The sequence below is a fragment of the Ostrea edulis genome, chromosome 6 (genome assembly GCF_947568905.1).
Source record: "Ostrea edulis chromosome 6, xbOstEdul1.1, whole genome shotgun sequence".
Taxonomy (NCBI): Eukaryota; Metazoa; Mollusca; class Bivalvia; order Ostreida; family Ostreidae; genus Ostrea; species Ostrea edulis.
The window spans coordinates 19667177-19687235 of NC_079169.1; the positions used below are offsets into that span (position 1 = coordinate 19667177).

General features: G+C 35.1%; 1 protein-coding gene and 2 long non-coding RNA genes across 5 annotated transcripts; 1 reads left to right on the plus strand and 2 right to left on the minus strand.

Annotated features, from left to right (window-relative positions):
- Positions 1-1814: 1814 nt before the first annotated feature.
- On the minus strand, positions 1815-2791 carry LOC125646926 (uncharacterized). Of its 3 annotated transcripts, none has more exons than XR_007359928.2 (4): positions 2494-2680; positions 2301-2342; positions 2046-2096; positions 1815-1830 (listed from the first exon to the last, which is right to left on the minus strand). It is a non-coding gene; the product is annotated as an uncharacterized LOC125646926 (long non-coding RNA). The 3 variants fall into 3 exon arrangements; XR_008796234.1 differs by lacking the exon at positions 1815-1830 and adding an exon at positions 2696-2791 and having other exon boundaries at positions 1841-2096; positions 2494-2596; XR_008796233.1 differs by lacking the exon at positions 1815-1830 and having other exon boundaries at positions 1841-2096.
- Positions 2792-4544: 1753 nt separating this feature from the next.
- On the plus strand, positions 4545-5092 carry LOC130047184 (uncharacterized). The gene is made up of 2 exons (XR_008796235.1): positions 4545-4753; positions 4868-5092. It is a non-coding gene; the product is annotated as an uncharacterized LOC130047184 (long non-coding RNA).
- A 94-nt stretch (positions 5093-5186) lies between these two features.
- On the minus strand, positions 5187-6043 carry LOC125683146 (uncharacterized). Its single transcript, XM_048923980.2, has 3 exons — positions 5747-6043; positions 5530-5663; positions 5187-5458 (listed from the first exon to the last, which is right to left on the minus strand). The coding sequence occupies exons 1-3, from the start codon at positions 6034-6036 to the stop codon at positions 5187-5189; spliced, it is 696 nt and encodes a 231-aa protein (XP_048779937.2). The 5' UTR covers positions 6037-6043.
- Between the last annotated feature and the right edge of the window lie 14016 nt (positions 6044-20059).

The window sequence follows — 20059 nt, forward strand, 5'->3', positions numbered from 1 at the left end:
GAAAGAAAAAAGCATCATGCGCTACATGCTATAATCAAAGGCAATATAAAGAAACTCAACATTTAAAATATAAAAAAGGGTCCTATTTTCAATTTTGTATTCAGCGCCTCCTATTGGTCAAATCTATACCTTTGTGGTGGTCTTCTATTTCTTTTTGGCAATATTCGCGGCGGGATTATAGTTTTAGAATCAATTTTCTTACAATTTTTTGAAAATAATTTTGCGGATATTTCTTTATAACAACGAAGAATTTTTCTGTATAATTTTACGAAAATGTCATAAATTTCTCGAATATTTCTGAAAATAATGTTAACTTGTTTATACATGTAAATAAGAAGTCCTGATATGCCTACAAAGAGAGAAAATCATAATTACATTTAATTTTTTTTTTTTTTTTTTAGAAAAGTCATGTGATGTGTCAATTTCGTCCTGAAAGCCAAAAAGTTGATTTCTAAATTGATAGGTTTCGAAATTTTGCCTTTCTTGCACAAATCGCCTAGAGTTTTGTTTCCTTGTATAAAGATAGTGGAAAAATTTGTATGTGATGTAAATAATTGTTAAGGATGATGAGGCTAATGATCCAACTGAATTGAAATAATGGCATATTATAGAACTTTCTAGCATTATAATTCATGCATTCTAGCACTACAATTCATGCATGCAAGATAAATAATTTGTGGCAGGCAATTACATTTGTAATTACGTGAAGCTGAACCTTTTCACTCTATGAATCGGGGATGTCAAGCATGTGAAATACAGAAATATATTTTTCATTACCATATTTTTACATCTCAAAAATGCAATACATTTTATAACTAAGCAATCATATCACAGTATTCCCTTTTTCTCTCGCAAAATGAAGTAATTTTTATTATCTTTTTATTTTATATTAGTTATATAGAGAGTTTTATTAGATAATACTTACTTAGTAAAACCGTCATCAGCGTATTTGTACCGACCTCAAGAACACCACCTGCATTCTATATAAAAAAAAAGAAAGAGATATTCATACAGAAGGATAATTGTAATTCATTGGTGATATACTTTTTTTAAAATTTAATTCTCAAATCATGAATAGCAGCATTTAAGGTCGTAGTTATTAAGTTTTCATGCAGTGCTAGCCTAACATGACAATAAAAATGTATAGTGAGAAGATATACACATTTAAACAAATATCTACACAGAGATCATATTTACCTCCGCAATATCTGATTTTGTTGTGGCTGACTCCATGGTTGCAGAGGTCGTATACCTTTCAGTTGGGGATGACATCATCTTATAAGATTTATAAAGATTCTTTTGTTGACAATCAATAGATGACCATTAATTGCGATAGGAAAATATCAACTGAATATTGCAGTTTTCCTAATTAATTATTTACAAAAATTAATATTCTTATCCCAAGTTTACTTGAGGAACACAAAAATACCTTTAGAGTGCCACCACTAGCTGTGCGGCTGCCTGCTCCAGTGGGTGGGGGGGGGGGTGTCATCACTAATCTATTAATTATACAGACTTTGTATTACTTTGAAATATATTGTTAAAAGACACCATGTTAATTTCATTTTGAATACCATACAATGATTTTAAAAAATCAAAACATTTATGCCAGGAGTCATCTTGTGTTAAAATCTATTTTTCTATAGCTAAGAATAGTGAATACATCATGTTAATTCATTTGAATATCATACAATAATAATAAATCAAGAAACCAAATACCTCCAGAGTGCCACCAGTAGATGCTGTTTCTGTGTCTCTGTGTGTGTGTGTGTGTGGGGGGGGGGGGGGGGGGGGGGGGGGGGGGGGGGGGGGGGGGGGGACATCGCTGATCTATAAATTATACATACTTTTTCTTGCTTTCAAATATATTTTATCTTCTTAAATAGACATCAAATCATTTCAATGAATACCATACTATGATAAAAATAACTAATAAGGAATTTCAATGACTTGTTACAATGAATTTATCTGCATGAAGACTACTAATAAAGTTGTGTGGAAAAATGCACATAATAAATATGATGAATCTGTTTGTGTGAACTAACCTGGGGAACTTTTATGGATGTGGTCATGGGAGTTCTAGGCTCTGAGATAATCTGATAAAAATAAATTCTAATGCATACTGAAGCTGGTAAATACATAGTTGATATGTGTTTTGTTACGCAAATTCTAATAGTAAACAAACCGTAATTTAATACATTTCAATGAAAGAAACCTATAATTAATTGTTTGCAATATTTCTAAATATTATTTTGCCTCAATCAAAACAAACCAATTTTGTATTTCAACAAATACTGTACCTTTTCCGTGCTTGTAATGGTTATGTGGGGCGGTGTTATGATCTAATAGGATATAAATTCTGCCATTATATTTTTAACACATATAAATATAGATATCAAATTGTAATAAAAATTACTAGGATTGCATTATTTTCTTTGTGTGTTCTGTGCTAATGTATGTCTCAGTAAAACGTCATGTTTAATTGTTACTTACGCATTCTTCATCTCCCAAATAGATGGTAACTTCGTCTCCACCAACTAGAAATATGTCCCCACATCTCAGGGTGCTGTCATCTATTGCGATGACTCGCACTACACTATAACGTAAATCAAACCCACCCCCACACGGAAATAATCAAAAGATAAATAAATTTGATCAGTGCAACCCCTATACACCCCCATCCCCCTCCACTTACAAAATCCTGTTGGGTTGCAAACACTCTCGAAATTAATAGCGAGACAGCCGACAAAGAACACAGCGATGATTGAGAAGTACTGAATCTGACGCGCCATCTTGTCAAGGAATGTGTTATCATGCTACATATATTGAATCTCAAACCCGATGTATTTTAAGGAAAAATATTGATTTCTCCGTAAAAAAAAAATGTGTAGTGATGACGAGAAAGTGCAAACTTAATTGTCTTACTTGGCCCATTTATTCGCTTAAACTTTACACATTTGATCGGTGTGAAGAACCAGATCCTAGCACGCAGTAAGACAGTATAAGAAAATACTGGACGACTAATGTTTTCATTTACATGAAATAGTTAAAAATAATTTTAAAATATTCAAAACATGCATATATATAACTGGATGCATAGAAGTACCAGCACTCCCAACGTCGTTTGCACTCATCATAAACAAGTTCCATTTTTAGTTTTTTACAAGTAACCAATAGCTTAGACATTACGCCAATTTCATTTACTATTATCTGAAATTTAGATTTTCAATAGTTTGATCTAGGGGAGAATACCATGATGTACGAATTAATTGTTTCACCTTTTGATCGGCCAAGTTAGTTCGTCCATTAATTAATTTCACACTTTACCGACTGATACCACGGTGACCAGATGCATATTGTTATTCTTTTTTGAGTTAATAACAAAGCCTGCAACATGTAATCCGCTGGAAAAGTGTTTAGCTAGTTTTGTAGTGTAGCTTTAGTGCTTATTGTTAATTATATTTGTGTTTTCTCCATAATGTAATCCTTTCACGTCCTGATGAAGGGACAGGTTGTCCCGAAAATTTGACAATTCCAATATGAAACACGTCAGACAGCATTTGACCCAATGCGAGGTCGTATTGACGAACTAGATCGTTATAACGACCATAGAATTTGCGAAATTCTGACTTCAATCGAGACTGTTGAAATCCCTGTACCACCAACTTGTTTGTCAGTAGCTTTCCTCGATTTAAAAACTGACTATACCCAGAACAAGCTCTTGCATATCGAATTAGTTGAGATATATAAACACCACATGCAGGTGATAATGGAATATTGCTACATAAATGTGGGAAGTTGACGATGGAGAAGCTAAAATCATCCCGTTTGTCATACAGTTGAGTTGTCAGTTTGCTGTTAATGTCTACTTTCAATAAAATATGTAAGTATGAAGCAGAAGTGGACGACACTGTGGTGTCCTTTATTTCGAGCTCACAGGGATATATCAAATCGACATATGAATGAAATCTATCATTGTTAATAGACAAAATGTCATAGATATATCTAAAAGTCGAATTGAAGGTCACAGCGAGAGATTTTTTCTTCTCACGTAGAAGTTTTTGAATAAATTCTGCTTCATATGAATATAAAAACAGGTCAGCTAACAAAGGAGCACAATTCGTGCCTATGGGAATTCCAACAGACTGTTGGAAGACCTGATCACCAAAGACCACGAAGATATTGTCAATGAGGAACTCTAGTATATTTTTTATTTCAATTTCAGAGTACTTGTGCGTGGAATCAGAGTGGTGTTTAACAAAGTAAGTTTTTGAATGACTGATCACTAGATATGAGTATTTCCGTTTTTGTTGACGAAGCAACTGTCTATGATGTCAAAACGTCTAGTCTTTAATTTATCGTGAGGAATGGTCGTGTATAGTGTTGAAAAGTCATAGGTTTTAATGCTATTGATTTGGGAAAAATTCTGTGATTTCAAGTTTACTAAAAGTTCTTTAGAATTTTTTAGAATTCACATTTGATTAACACCACTTCTGGCATATGTAGTCGCACAGTAAGTTTGAAGTTTCTCCTTCACAGCTGTTAACATTTTCGTGAGGAGCAAAGATAGGGGCTTGGTAGAGCACTTACTGGATCCAGCAATGTATATGTGTGTATTTCAACAGATAATAATAAGGGGAAACAGGTGTCAATTCCCGAGGACGTCTTTGACGCCATGTGGAATATAAGGGAGGATATAAAGGCGGGGACTGATCTGTTGAAAAATATTTCGGGGCCGCCAAGTCCACCACTGGTATGTAAATATTCACATTTTGTAATACCCCTGCCTCATTTTATGATTTAAAAAGAAATATACAATCCACTGCAGATAATAATAATAATAAAAAAAATAAATATCACTTTTCAGATTCCGATTGCTCCACCAAAGAAAAGGAAAACCGATAAAAAAAAAAAGGGCGATTCTAATTGACAGTGATGATGACATTTTGATCTAACAAAAGAAGCATTGACACGCTGCAGAGTTTCGGTCAAATTTTTGTCAGTGAATTATATTTAGAAGAAGAAAACAAAAACAAAGCAACTAGCAAATTCTCTATTTTGATGTTTATGGCATGTTTTTCAATTGACAAAATAAATGTGTGAAAATGCAAGATTTTATTTCTTATTCATTAATCAGTGATTTTATAATGTCCATAAGAATAGCTTTCAACACCGTGAGGTGTCAACTAATATCGCTTATCATCAAATGGAGAAAGGGAAATTTTGTTGATTGCTTTAAGATAAAGAATGTGAAGTTCACTTCGAATTGAACGCATTTGATGTCTCTCTGTTTCGTCACCGAAAAGACAGCGCTGATACTGTTCAAATGAGAGTTCTTTGCTAATCACAGATTTGGAAACACCCTTGGCTTTCTTCACTTCACTCCCCCTTCCATCGTGAATGATAAAAGAATACATTTTTGCTCGCAAACCAGCGAATCCTTTAATCGGATATCCTGTTGAGAACAATTGAAATATGTCAAAATTCCTAAATTAATTATAGTAAAATTATATTGGGCGGAAATCCCTGCTGTTTCATCTTTCATTTTACCAACCACCTTCTTGTGTTTTTCACTAAATAGGAAGTGTTCTCTTGGATAATTGGAAGTATCGAACAAATCTATATGCTTATCCATTTCTGGGTAAAAGTCATCCATTTCAAACCTATAAAAAAGTTGATAAGTTGTAAAACATATGAAATGCAATTTTCTAATAAAGTTGTGATATAAGTTATGTTTTTATCATACCTGAAAAATAGCGAGTCTGTATCGGTCATTAACAACTTTGCATTCTCCCCATACTCTTTTTTTACGAAACCATAATGGAACTCATACATAAAGAACTTTGAAAGGTCCAATATTACCATTCCTGTATAGATGGGCTTGTCGAACAAAAGTTTAACTTTTTTGTTTTTAACTCCTACAAGATGTTTATTGAAGATGGTGGAGGTATCAAAACTTGGCTTGCTGGCGAGCTTTTGGAGTCGCTTTTTCGTGTGCACCAGATTAAAATCTACTCTATTTCGAATGTTTTCCATAGTTTTTCTAAAAAAAAAGAAGATGTATACATGTTTCAAAATAATGCTAAAATCAGTATTATATATTCAGACTTCATTTATGAGCATTTTATTTATTTATTTTCTAACTCACCCAAACACAATATTGTTGTTTGATTTATGAAGCGAAACCTCAAAATCATTCTTTGCCCTCTGCCTCATCATAGTGTTGTATGCAATGTAAGGTCTGAGCCAAGCTCTTTGATCAAAGCTTATTACTCGATGTATTTTATCCAACACCATTCCCTGATTAAGGTAAAACTGGAGGTTCCTATAATGAACAACATATTTTTCCTTTTTCCTGAGAGTTGGAACTAACTTCTTCGAAATTTCTCCGCTAGTTTTCTGCTTATGAAGTCTCCCAAATAGATTACGACAGTAAGGCGATAAATCTTCCACTTTAATTGATAGCTTTTCTGGTGCTAATAGTAGATCGTTATGATAATCATGTAAATGAGCCGGATAATCAAGTGTGACCTCTATTATGTAACCCGTCTTGGCATCTTTCTCCACATTCAGAATTTCAAGTTCTGATATTTCCTTTTCACTTAGCCAACAAAAATTACCCACAGGAAGGGGTTCAACCATTGCACCCCCATACAAGTTATTCATGTCGAAATACCGCAGGTATACACTTGGCTTACTCGAATTGTAACTTTCTGGAATGTAAACGTTATTAGCCGCTGTATGTCGCAGAGTCATGATTGCTACACCTCCGCGTACACCACGCTCAATCATTTGATACTGCTCAAAATCGCTCAGTAACTCCAACTCCACACCGGTCATCTTCAAACATGCACCCCAACACATGCCGACTAAAGTGTAGTATTGTGCAGGATCTAAACCAAAACTTTTTATTGACACATCTCTAAATCGCTCAAATACATCCGACAAAAGCAGCACATCACATAGAACATACAAATCATGGTATTCTCCCATTGTTTGAATATTCATTTCTTTCCACACCTCATCAGTATGCTGATAGTCTTCATCGGAAATGTGACTTTTGCTAATTGTGTTGTAAAAGTGGTGTTTGGAAGGTAGCTCTGTCGTTAAAAACTTCGATGCATCAGTACAAAATGAGTAGGGATAAATTCCCTTCTGCAATAAAAGTTTTCTTTCTCGCTGGGAGCTAAAATGCTTGTTGAACTGGTGGTAATATTGTTCTCCGCTAGATTTCAAATTCTGCACCAAAGTGTCTAAAGATGTAGACAGAAATTGAAAAGAGTCGCTCAACCACTTCCGTGTTGTTCAGTCGCTGCTGTCTTGCACGGAATCGTTCCTTGATAAGGGAAATCTTCTCACGAATCCTGGCATTTACCGACTCATCACCGTGTAGTTCCAACTTGAACGAACTAGCACGTTTCCGGACACTCCCTGGTGTCCTGGGAGTTCGCGGTGTCGTGGGTGTAGTAGGTAAAATATCCATGTTTCGAGAGAATGAATAAATCCAAGTAGATCTGTGTACATGTACAACCAAATGAAGAATGATCAAGATACCCCTCAATATGGGTCGTCTGTAGGGTTTCTGTGGCTGTAGTGTTTGTGTAATGGTGGTATCCCAAACAGAAACTGACACGAAGTCTACACCCCCTCCTCTCTTTTTCTCTCTCTTTAGGGTTTCTGTGGACGTGGTGTTTGTGTAACGATGGTATCCCAAACAGAAGTTGACACATACCTTACTCTCAATCATTGACTAAATGAGTAATTATTGTCATACGTATGCAACACTATTGCCATGCCATATTATTTCATCTACCTTTATTATTGCTACAGTTTTACACATTTCTCTCTCTCTCTCTCTCTTTATAAATATAAAACCGTGATAGATTATAAATATAAATATCTCAATAACTCTCTCTCTCTCATTATAAATATAAAACCGTGATAGATTATAAATATAAATATCTCAATAACTCTCTCTCTCTTTCTCTTTATAAATATAAAACCGTGATAGATTATAAATATAAATATCTCGATAACTCTCTTTCTCTCTTTATAAATATAAAGCCGTGATAAATTATAAATAGAAATATCTCAATAACTCTCTCTCTCTCTCCCTTTATAAATATAAAGCCGTAATAAATTATAAATAGAAATATCTCAGTAACTTATTTATGATCTTTTTTTTTTTTTTTTTTTTTACTACTGTTTGATTTCTGATTGTGTAATCTATAATACATGTAGAGAGAAAATACCATGACAAATTGCATTGTGTAGGGGACGTTAGCCATTAAAATATTAAGTAATTTATCTTTATTAATTAAAATTTTTACTACTCAATAATTCAATGTTTCCAGCTCTAGCCACGTGGAGGTCTCCCCTTTGTAGAGCCTTATTGTGTGTGTGTGTGTGTGGGGGGGGGGTTGAAATTTTATTGAAATTTTGTTTTACATTATTTTTTTTTTTAATATGTAATCACTGCTACATATGTCCCATGTATGGAAGGTTTGCGGGATTTGGTAACCATTCTCGGACTTGACGGACGACGCAGTTTGGCATTATTTCCCTCTTCATTCCACTTGACTGCCAAATAAATCGTCTTCGTCGGACATCCAAACTGATGGCACATGATTTTCGCTCTACGTAGCGGCTGTCCTGCCATACTCCACGATGGCACAGCATAGTCCAAAACTTCTTGTATAGGAGTTTTCGGTTTTTTCCGTTTTTGGACGAAGCCGGCTTAGGATTTTGTGGCCACCACAATTGTCTGTGCCTGTCATCTACCACGCAGGGTTGACAAAAATATTCCGGGCATTCGGTATGTTCAGGGGGGGGGGGGGGGGGAATAATCACCTCGATCGACGGAGGCATGTCTGGAGTTTCTTCTCCCCTTTCTACTTCCCAGTCTGTATCCCAGTCCCATCCGTTATACGCAAATAATGCACGGATTGCCGATAATTTTTCCTCAGAGAGATTTGCTGAAATTTTGGAGGTCATTCTCGTTCGATGTGGAAGACGGCAGTGATCAATTTCCTAGGTGCGAGTCAATGCTATCAAAACTCAGGTATACCGGGGCTTTCCTCGAGATCTAAAGACTGCCGGTCATCATTAGCCGTGATTGTTATCAAAACATGTAGCTGTAGACCACGGACTCTGCAAACGTCAATCAATCTAAGCTCTATTGTTAAAAGTTTGATTGATCGGCGGCTTATCATTGATCACGACACAGGTAAAATTTGGGGGCGTTAACTTAAAGCTGGGTCTTTAACTTTGAGATTGAAAACGAGATATAGCGTTCATTGGTGTTGGCGATAACATTAAGACGTTTATTCTTATACCGTCCTATTCTTTGCATAATCAATTGTGCAATACTACGGGTATAAATTCAACTTGTTTAAAAAGCAAATTACAATTGTTATGTGCAGCACCGAAAAATTCACCGGTTATATGGTCATGGTTTCTTACTTTGTCAAACTTATTTTCAAATTTTGAATCACAAAGATGACAATGTGTGGCTGCATCGAATAATTTTTCCTCTTCATTCTCAATATTCATTGGTTCTATCCTATGTAGAATATCCAAAATCCTTTCTTCTTCTTCAAGTAAACTGCTCAAAAATGTTTCAACAATGTTATCACCGCGATAAACAACTGATGGTTTAGAATATCTTTTGTCCGTTGATACAATATGATATGCATACCCACATGGTTCAAAGGAAGATAAATTAGTTGTGTGCGATGAATTTGGATCTAGATCACACGTGTGAATAGTTGTGACAAATGTTTCGAAATCGGCATAAATTATGAATGGCACACGCAGTTGTTTTGATACTTCATTAAACTTTAGAACATCATTTTCTCCGGGTATTGGCATTTCTATTTTTTGTTCCCCGAGAGACATACAAAAGTCAATGTGTTTATTCAAGTTTCTTTTCTCTATAAATCTGTGCAGGCAATACGGACAGTAATAGTGTGCATGCCCTCCTTTCCCACCCTCCGTGCGGTAGAGAAATCTATTCAGATTCTTAATTAGACAATAGTGAAAAGTATCTCTGTTATTTTTTAAATATAGCAAATCAACATGAGACTTTCTTTTTGATTTTATAATACGCAATGGGAAAATTTCTTTATCTTCATGTCCAAAGACATTGATTGAAATATCATTTTGATTTTCAAATTTGGATATTTGTGGCAGACGAACCGGATACTGAATTCCATTCATGTTTATTTTATGAATATGATGCATGTAATGACACACTCTAGAAGGATTGTGCTTAGCCGGATAGAGTTTTGCAATAACCGAATAAAGAAAACATTTGTTGTCTTTATTTCGCACATTCACCAAGGATTTGCTTGCTCGCAATTCCTTTGGTTCTTGGATGTAATTCCCGCCTTTAAGTGGGGAATATATAGCATAGCATAATTCGAGATGAATAACCTTCACAAAAATCCAGTCAGATCCTTTCATTATGAATTCTTCTTCCGATTCAAACATTTTTTGAAATGCTTCGTTCAGAAAATGGTTGCTAAATACATCTAAGGTAAAATGGCGATAAGTAAGACTGCGAAAGTGTGGTATTGCTTTTTCAAGCTGACCTTCCCTTTCCCTTTTGAATTCTAGTCTTGTCACTAGATACCATTTCAAACCCTTTCTGTCAGGTGAATGAGACACAATGAAATCTCTGATTTTTTCCTTAATGTTAGAATAAAACATAAGCAAATCAAATTTTTCGCTGTCTTGTGGTTTTATTTTTATCGTTGTAACTAATCCATTAATTGCTTGTGCTATTTCATGATCGGCATCTTCTGATGTCTCCTGGGATGTTGTAGCTTCCTTTTTTCTTGATTCTAATGGAGATGCTGTCTGCCGCGCTGTTGATGTCTTTGGGGGTAAATCGGGCTGATAATTACCTCCCGTTTGAGGATTAGCATCTAGTCCATGAAAGCGTCTAAAGTGAGTATTGAAGTTATCCTTTCTGTTAAAATGATGATCACACACGGGGCAAACAACTTTTTCTCGTTTTGACCTAATGTGTCTTTTTAAATCCGATTTTCGCTTGTAACTTTTCTTGCAATCTGTGCATTGGAATATCTTATCATTGTCATCCATCCTCTCTTCAATTATATTTCAAACAGCGTTTTCTGATAATAGCTTTTCTCTTCGAAGATGATTTCCTCTTGCGTTTAATAATGTCCGCACTCGTCTTATATACAGCCAATTTTGTAGTGCCCTCTGCAGAAGTATCAGAATGTACGCATTTTTCTGTTATGCTCTGATTATTATGATGCAAATTTACATAATTAGTGTCAGTGTGCTCCTTATCTTTTACATTGGTTAACATTCCATCGTTATGACTCTCATCTTTCCCGCTTTCATATTTGTTTTCTACTTCACCATTATCACCTTTTAGTTCGCTGTTTCGTTTTTGCCTCGTGCTGTTAACATCATCCAAAAATATATTCCTGTTATTTTGCGAATCTTTTTGAGTGATGTCGAGGGACATCTCCTGATTGTTCTCGATATCCCCATTAATGTCTTGTAGATGGTTTACTTTTCTTTGCTTTACTATATCGTCCTCGATATTTGAAATATCTGTATCGCTTCGATTATTCAAACTCTTTTTGTGACTTTCCAGCAGTTTTTGATATTTTTCTTTCGGAACTAACATAATCTCCCTCGCCATCATAAGAGAAATATCTAATCACTGCTGATAATAATAGCGGTAAAAGTCCTTGGATGTTCAACACAATTTGCTTTTTGATACGTTTGGCTGGTTTTTTTTATTTGTCTACTAGTTTCCGTAACGATGCTTTATTCCTTCTCAGATTTATTTCTTCCTTTTTAGTAAGCGGACATACACCATTCAAAATGTTGAAGACGATTTCTAGTAGGATGTCTAACTGTTGTTTGTCAATAGTTTGAAGTAGCTGCACTCTCTGCGTCTTGTGTGTTGAAGCCAGCAATTTTATAAAATCCAAATGTCTTTTTAAAGATGAAGTCATAACTTTACATTGGTAAGTACAGTATTGTATCTTCCTCGGGGAAAATGTTGGAAGAAAGTCGGTTTCTTTCTGCAGTACCCGGATAGAGTGTCACGCACAAATAAGAATATGGGATATCAGTCGCTTTCTTATAGGCATCCATGAAATACTTTGATTGGTTGGGGAAGATTTGCCTAGCCAAAGTTTTAACTTGTTGTTCATCTCTTGAATTCTTAAAGAGTATTATGTAATGCGCATTTAAAGATATAGTTCGCATGTACTTTCCAGGCGGAAAAACGTTCTGGAGCAAAAATAAAACAGTTATACCCATATGGTGAGAATACGTTGTAAACAAGTTCATTACTTCTATGTTATTTGCACCCATCCCCATGACATCATCAAGCACAAGTAAAATGTTTCCATATTCACCGGTGAATCTTTCTAATGTGTCCTTGTCTGGTATTCCCTGCACAAAGGTAATAGAACTAATTTCCCTCTCTATTCGTTCAAATAATGGTTGCCACATTCCAAACGCATAAAGTATATGCCCTATGTTCGATTCGAAGAAATTCATGTGTTTCAGCAGGGATAATACAAAAGTAGTTTTCCCAGCGTGTGATTGCCCTGTCACAATTATGTTACTGCTAGATTTAAATTTAGCAATCTTCTCACTTTCGCTATCAGTCATCATCATTTCATGAGTCGAAAAAAGAAATGAACAAGAAAAGTTTGAATAACCCATATACACCTTTATCATTAATGCTATAATTAACTCATGTGATTTATTAAACATAATGGAAATGTTCGTCTGATAAATCTTAATACATATTCATCATTGATTTCACATATGGGTGAAAATAAGTCCAGAAAATCTTGAAATGAAATGTTTCACACTCTTAAGAATAGATAAAATACAGAATGATAACCACACATATATGAATCATTACACTGAATAGATATTTGATTTATATGCACATCATCGCTAATTTACGAAAGTCAATCATATTTTTGTTGGTTGTAAAGGCAAGACTGTCAAACACATCCATGCGATCCCCAGTATTGTAAACGGAAAGCCAGTGCTCACCTTCATCACCAGACGGTTTCGTATTGATTATGAGTCCCTCATTCGTCTCTAACTTTCTTATTTAATCTGCCGGGAAGACACCAATTACTTTATCTCTCATCAATGAATCACATGCAATCATACATTTCAGTTGTACAATACTGAGTGCTGTCATCCTTTCATGCGGTAATTATATCTCTAGCTTGATTAATCTCGAAAAGAGCAGAATATTGCCCCCCCCCCCCCCAAAAAAAAACAATGGCGGTTACGGTCTCTGGCAGAGCTACACCAAACTGTACCTCCACACGTACATTGCCCTGCTTAAGTAAAGTTAAATATTCACCCTGCTCAAAGGTTGGCTCTAAATCAAAACAGAATATGACATTGCCCCCTTCTGCAAATTGTTTTCTGGTGATTCCATTACCCCCATCAAAGAGCCATTTGCCCGCATTGTCGAATAAATTCACAAATTTTGAGACGACGCTGTCTCCACTGGCGGCATCGAAGGTAAGCTTTATGGGTGTGTTGCCCACAGGAGTTCCATCGCTGTACAATGCAATTTGATTTATGCCGTAATGCTGAAAATTGTAAGGATTTTTGCTAAAATCACCCGCTACTGCCTGTGAAGAAACAAAAGCGATGTATAGTCGATCTGGTCTAGTTCCCGAAAACATATTTTCAAACGAAATATTGAGTAAGCCCTTTGCTAGGCTGTACATTTTCACTATACTTTTTTTGTATGGGTATTTGACTGTGTTGCTTTCCAGCATCTTGGCGTGACTTAGTATGACGGCCGGATTAATTTTGCATCTACAAACACGTAAAATGACTTCTTCTAGCTTTATATTGTAATTTTTCCCTTGCGCGGTGGTGGAAAGAAGACAAAATCTGCTCGTGTTCGATAAAATTTAAGGGAAATACCAACTTGATTGAGAATATATCGATCGATTTGGAACAGTTCATGCATTATTGGTCCTTCAAGATCGATTGTCTTGCTTCCCTTAATGAGTAGGGCTCTTTTTAACAGTCCAGCATTTCTTCCGCTTTTGGCATTGACATCATCGAATTCTCCGGGGAGATCACTCTCCCATAGCTGAGAAGTCAATTGTGCCGACTTTGCATCGCTGCCATAGCTAATGAGGGTATTCAACATACTGACATAGGGGTAATGCGCTCCCGAGCTGTTGGTGGGCTTGTTCTGCATGGAGACATCTACTTGGCTAAATAACGAGGATAAAAGTAAATTCACAGGACCCACAATGTCATCACTCGCTAATGCTTTATCACCATTCATTACTTTTAGTTTAGTTTAGCGTAGATTCTACTTCTTTTGAGATCAATGTAGTCCATGCCATGCCTTTCGAGGCGCTCGCTTTCTGACTATGACGTTTAGAGCTGTGTTGGTTACTTTTAGTGATTTTATCTCTTTTCATTTCACTTTTTGCTTGCTCAACTATCTGTTCTGCTGGTGACGTCATGTTTATTACCGGCTTTTTACCAGCATTATCCATGTCATTAACATATTTATCAATGGATACCATAAATGGTGAAGTTTTATTTCGCAGGCCTCCACCCCGTTGATATCCCTTCATTGTATGGTCAGCATATGGATTAACATTTCCTTCATTGATCTGCGTGTAAAATCTCATCCACTTCTTGGCATCAGGCACATATAGCTTTCTATAATAATCCATGACTAAAACGGATAGCGAATTAAATGAAGTGTCACCCACACGTCAGAATCAATGAATGTGACAGCTAAACCAGATTCATCTTTTAATACAAATGTAAATCTGTGAGATCCGTGATTTTGATCGGAATTAGTAGATGGGGTAGAATTTCTCATTCCAGCCATAAGGTAGGTCGGGTTGAATTATGCGCAATATAGGCTGCTCTCGTTGACACTCGAAAACTCGCAGACATTTGAAAAACGAATATTGGTTTAAAATTAACCGATGTCGTAACAGATTTTAATGTTGCTTTATCAATGACTGTCTTCTTTGGTAATGCCATTGTAAAAAATTCAGATATACCAATTTTCCAATAACCGTGTGAATCCAGAGAATTATCGAGGTGCACTCTAAAATCATATGGTTTATTGTCAGGATAATAACTCACGGAGTCACTTGATCTCACAAATATGTATTTCTCCATTATTTTGCTTTGAAATCAACAATGTCTGATTCCTTAATACCCACTGGTTAAACTTTTCGGGCCATGATTAAAATTTCACAAATAACTCCGTTTTTCCGCCCCTTTTTGATTACTTTCTCCACCATCCACAAGGAATCTTCGTCTTTATTTACTAATTGTAAATCGTTCTCGTAGAAGTCACCTTCTATTATATCATGGTTGAAGTCCTTTACTTTGTACATTGATATACCTTGCAAATGAAATCGCCTATCTATCTTAAACACTTCCCCCGTAAGTTGTTGATTATATCCACGTGGAAATATGTGTTTTAAATGAGAAAGTCTCACCAAATCGTTTACTTTATATCGGTATTTAATTGATCTCTGTTTTTTAGTGGCATGTAGTTGGGTTTTTTTTCCCCTTTTCTGACTTAACATTTTTCAGGTACAAGTAAGCCCAAACATCGGCTTCATTATCCTTATTAACATCCCTAGGGGGTAGATCATTTAAGCTTCTGTGTGGCGTAGAATTGTAATTTTGCACAATATCTGTCAAAATATCTACATATCTATGAGTTCTATTCTTTTGAAAATAACGATAAAGTCTAGCGCGAATCGTACGAATAACTCTTTCCGCTATAGACGCTTTTGAATTTTGATTTGCAAAGATGAGTCGAACTCCAATACTTTTAAGATAATTCTGCAGCAGTCTATTTTTAAATTCCCCGCCACGATCGCTTCTAAGTATTTGACACTTGATACCAGATTCAAATACTTGTTTCAATGCATTCGTCACATCTTTGGCTGACTTTTGCCTCAATGCCACAATTCTTAAATATTTCGAAAGTGTGTCTATTAATATCGACACAAATCTGACACCATCATTTTCCTTTGACAGATTCTGAACATCCATGAGGTCCATACTCCACTGAACATTTAGACCGCTGACACGAATATTTGGAATTTTCTGGGGTCGACGAACTTGCCTCTGCAATGTATATGCGTCTTGCTTTTTAAGCCATTTTGAAATGAAATATTTGTTGAATTTAAAGTTCGTATTTGATTTTAATGTCTGGTATAGTTTTCCTACTGTAGTATATGCTGCGGAATTACCAATGTTGTAATAGTAATTTTCCAAAAATTCAGTCTTCTCCTTTTCACTCATGTTTCAGTGTTCGGATGACATGGCAGTCTTCTCCATTGATGTGTATAGTTTACTTTTCCAAAAATCAGTGTAACAATATGTTTTCATAATTTTCCACAAAGATTGTATCTCTATGCGATCACAGTTGTGGTCTCGTAGCATACTGCGAAATATTTCTCGAATGTTTAGTTTCATATAGACAAGCTCAAAGTTCATTATTAATTTCATGTGCATTGAATCCATTAATCACGAATGTTCCGATTGAGATGGATGTCCTGTTTCACAACCATTACATCTGTCTTTGACCATTTCATAAATTGTGTCCCACAATCTTTCAATGGATAGAGATATTAACAAATCGAGATATCTGTGTTGAACTTCCATCGCACAAAACGTGCTTAATTATGTGAGTTTTAATGATTAACCTGTATTATATATTCATAATGCTTGGGTGTGGTTTATATTCTCGCGTCATAACTTGTAGACGTGCTATTCATATTTTATTACATGAATATATTTAAGTCAAACTTGATTAAGTTGCAAGAAATAAGCCAACAATGGATAATTGTTTTATTATAATGTATTCATGAACTCAAATTTCATACAACTAGAAACACCTTTAGAAATCGTGTCATGTTTTTCTTAAACAGAAATATTCATCAATGAAGAATCTATATGATCAATAGATCTCTTAAGATATTGCCATTGCATTTTGTTGATTGGAATACCGTTTGTGGTGCCTTCGTCCTGCTTAAAGCGGCGAATATCTAAAGTTATGTTTCCTTCTGAGTGACATATCCGCACATAGACCTCATCTCCAAGTGGATATCTGTCCACATATGAACATGTTGGGGCTGATGTTAAGTTTTCTCCCCTCCATTGAATACAGTCATGCGCTGTCATGATGTTTCCATTTTTGTTTTCTTCCAATAAAAATGTGTTGACGCTCAGAAGTATCAAAGATAAAGTTAGAATAAAATACATCGAAATGGATATCCGTTTTCCATTCCAAAATCGTTTTTTACATTCATCCTCACAACCAGCCTCAACTAAATTACTAACGGCTGAAACAGCGTCCATTCTTTTACCAAACTGAAAGGTAGTAGTTCCCCATGATGCAAGTTTAAGCAAATAGGAAAATGTATCAAAATGTGTGCTTATATATATCTTGATTATAATAATAAAGGAATTCTGTAGTCATCGATGTGGAAATGATAAAGTACTAGAACTGTCCAAATGTAATTAAGATTGTATATTCATAAATCGAGGGTAAAATTAAAACCTTACATTAGTCGAATATAAATTGTTTGCTTAAACACACAATACCTTTTACATAATTACATGAGCCTTTTACCTCATTTGCATAGTTGATAGAAATAGCCTTCTGAGCCTTTTACCTCATTTACATTATTGGTAGAATTATATAGCAAATGGGGGAGTGGCTTCAAGTGTTTTTAGTCTGAGCCTTTTATCTCATTTACATAATTGGTAGAATTATATAGCAAATGGGGGAGTGGCGTCAAGTGTTTTAAAATCAGCATTATTCTACTACTCCGAGTATACATGTATATATTTCATGAAATTCTCGCAAATTGTACATTAATACACGCAATAGTCATACATTTCGTATGTACATTGTGTGTACCATTACATATACAGATACAAGACACAACGCATGTTTCTAAACTTTTTTTCAGCAAAATTAATTCTTTTTATGCCTAAAACTACTTTAAATGTGTTTTAAATGAAATATTTTGCGTAGTTTTTTAGTTTGAAAGCGATGAAATTCAAATCTTGCGATATGCATATTTTCTTTCGCTAGTTTGCGCGCCATTATGTGTGACGTCATATGCGCCCTCAGGTTTGAAAACATCTATTAGCCATTTCATAAACAGATTAGATTTAATCGACAAAAAACCAATTATCACGTTAACAGATTGTACATGATAATGTACTAAGATGTTTTGTGCCGTGCTCGGGTGTACTAGTTGTCGGTAGAAAGGATTTAGACTGAGTATTTTCGAAGAAAGGTACGAGAAAAAAGACGTGGATAATTTTTTTGTTGGAGCAAGAACTTTACCTTAAAAAACACACCAAGTCACCTTTTCAAAAACCGCTTGGACAGAGACCCAGATAAACTGCGAGAAAATGGATATATCGAATCTATAAGCACTGGTAGGTCTATAGCATACATTCTATTTTGCTCTTCAAATTCAATACACACTCGAATCAACTGACCTTCACCTTGTAACAACATATATCGACGACACAATGTAACCTCTACCAATTGGTAGATTTACAAAACAAAACAAAATTAAAGATACAAAATAATTGAACTTTTAATTATACAAATAATAGAATATTGTATTCCCTAACTTTAAATTGAATTATAAAATTATTTCCGTATTGAACTCGTAGCATCTTGAGTGCGTCAGTATAACGCCGTGCTCCCACTTTGTATATTCCTAAAGACATGCAGATCACAATTCAAAAATAGTAATGAGATTGCTTTATCAAAATAAAATAATGTGATTACCACTTTGAATTTGATTATTTTTATTGATTTGGATGTGTGTTGTCTTTTTCTTTCTTTCCGAAATGCACTCGTGATAATAGCTTGGCATAGGGCCTAGTTGTCAACAAATTAACGTATCATAATTTGTCTAATTCAAAAATAAATAATGAGTGCACTGTTTATTTTAGAAAAACAGCGCCAATTACAGATGTATATAGGAATAACATCACCAAACAGTTTGTAGACAGCGACCCATATAAACATTATTTACTCACAATATTGCCGATTTCATACAGACTTTACTCGCTATATTTGGGTATTTACATCGTTATATGTGTGCACTGGTGGCGAAAACATATAAAACTCGGAAAATTTGTCAACATCAATTTAAATGTTGCCCATGGTAAATAAATTAGGCCCCTAAAAGTTGAGTTTTTAATAATATCTCGCAGTACTTTCACAATCCGAAGGGCGCATGTGACGTCACTATCACGTGACTACCTACCTAATTAACTAGAGTTTTTGAAATCGGGGCTTAGATTTAAGTCTGTATTGTGGTTAATTATCGCAAAATTTCGGCGAACGAACTATTAGAATTAATTACTATAAGCATAAAGAAGACGAAATGTATGTAATGTTGTATACTTTCAAAACATGAGATGTGTCTTTTTATGCATGGGTATAATATATACAATGCATGTGAAAAGGAAAACACTATAGTCTACATGTGTAGTGACATCCAGAATTTACAGGTGTTCATGTATGGCTTCAAACTTTACGAACTCGATCGTTTGGGATACCTGTAATTAACAAACACCCTGGAAAGGAGTCAAGATAGATGCAGTAAACAAACAATACGGACAGTATACCCTGTGTCAACACCTCAACACTCCTAACAGTATTAAATATTCTTACTTACATCTTGTGTCATTCATTTGTCGCAGCTACATCGACCCGAGGAAATAATCCTAGAATTTATGCGCATGCAAGTACAAAACTTACTATTTTTATTATTAATGTGACCATAGATTGCAGTTATATCGAGCAATATTTGTATAATGTTTAAAGGCTAATGCAGAAACGTACAAGATAAACAATTACATCTTTGCATTAAAGACAAATGTTACAAAGGTTTCAAATTTGGCAAGAGTAGTAAATATCAGTTTATTGACATTGTCTTTCATAAATATAGGCGTAAAAATAGCTATATCAATTTGACATTCTGAC

Bases quoted from the DNA above. Each gene is read 5' to 3' on its own strand.
- LOC125683146 (XM_048923980.2), bottom strand. From the start codon at position 6,036: ATGGAAAACATTCGAAATAGAGTAGATTTTAATCTGGTGCACACGAAA. The intron at 5,664-5,746 runs GTATGATAAAAA...ACTTTTTTATAG, and splicing joins ACAGACTCGCTATTTTTCAG to GTTTGAAATGGATGACTTTT. The intron at 5,459-5,529 runs CAGGGATTTCCG...AATTGTTCTCAA, and splicing joins TAAAATGAAAGATGAAACAG to CAGGATATCCGATTAAAGGA.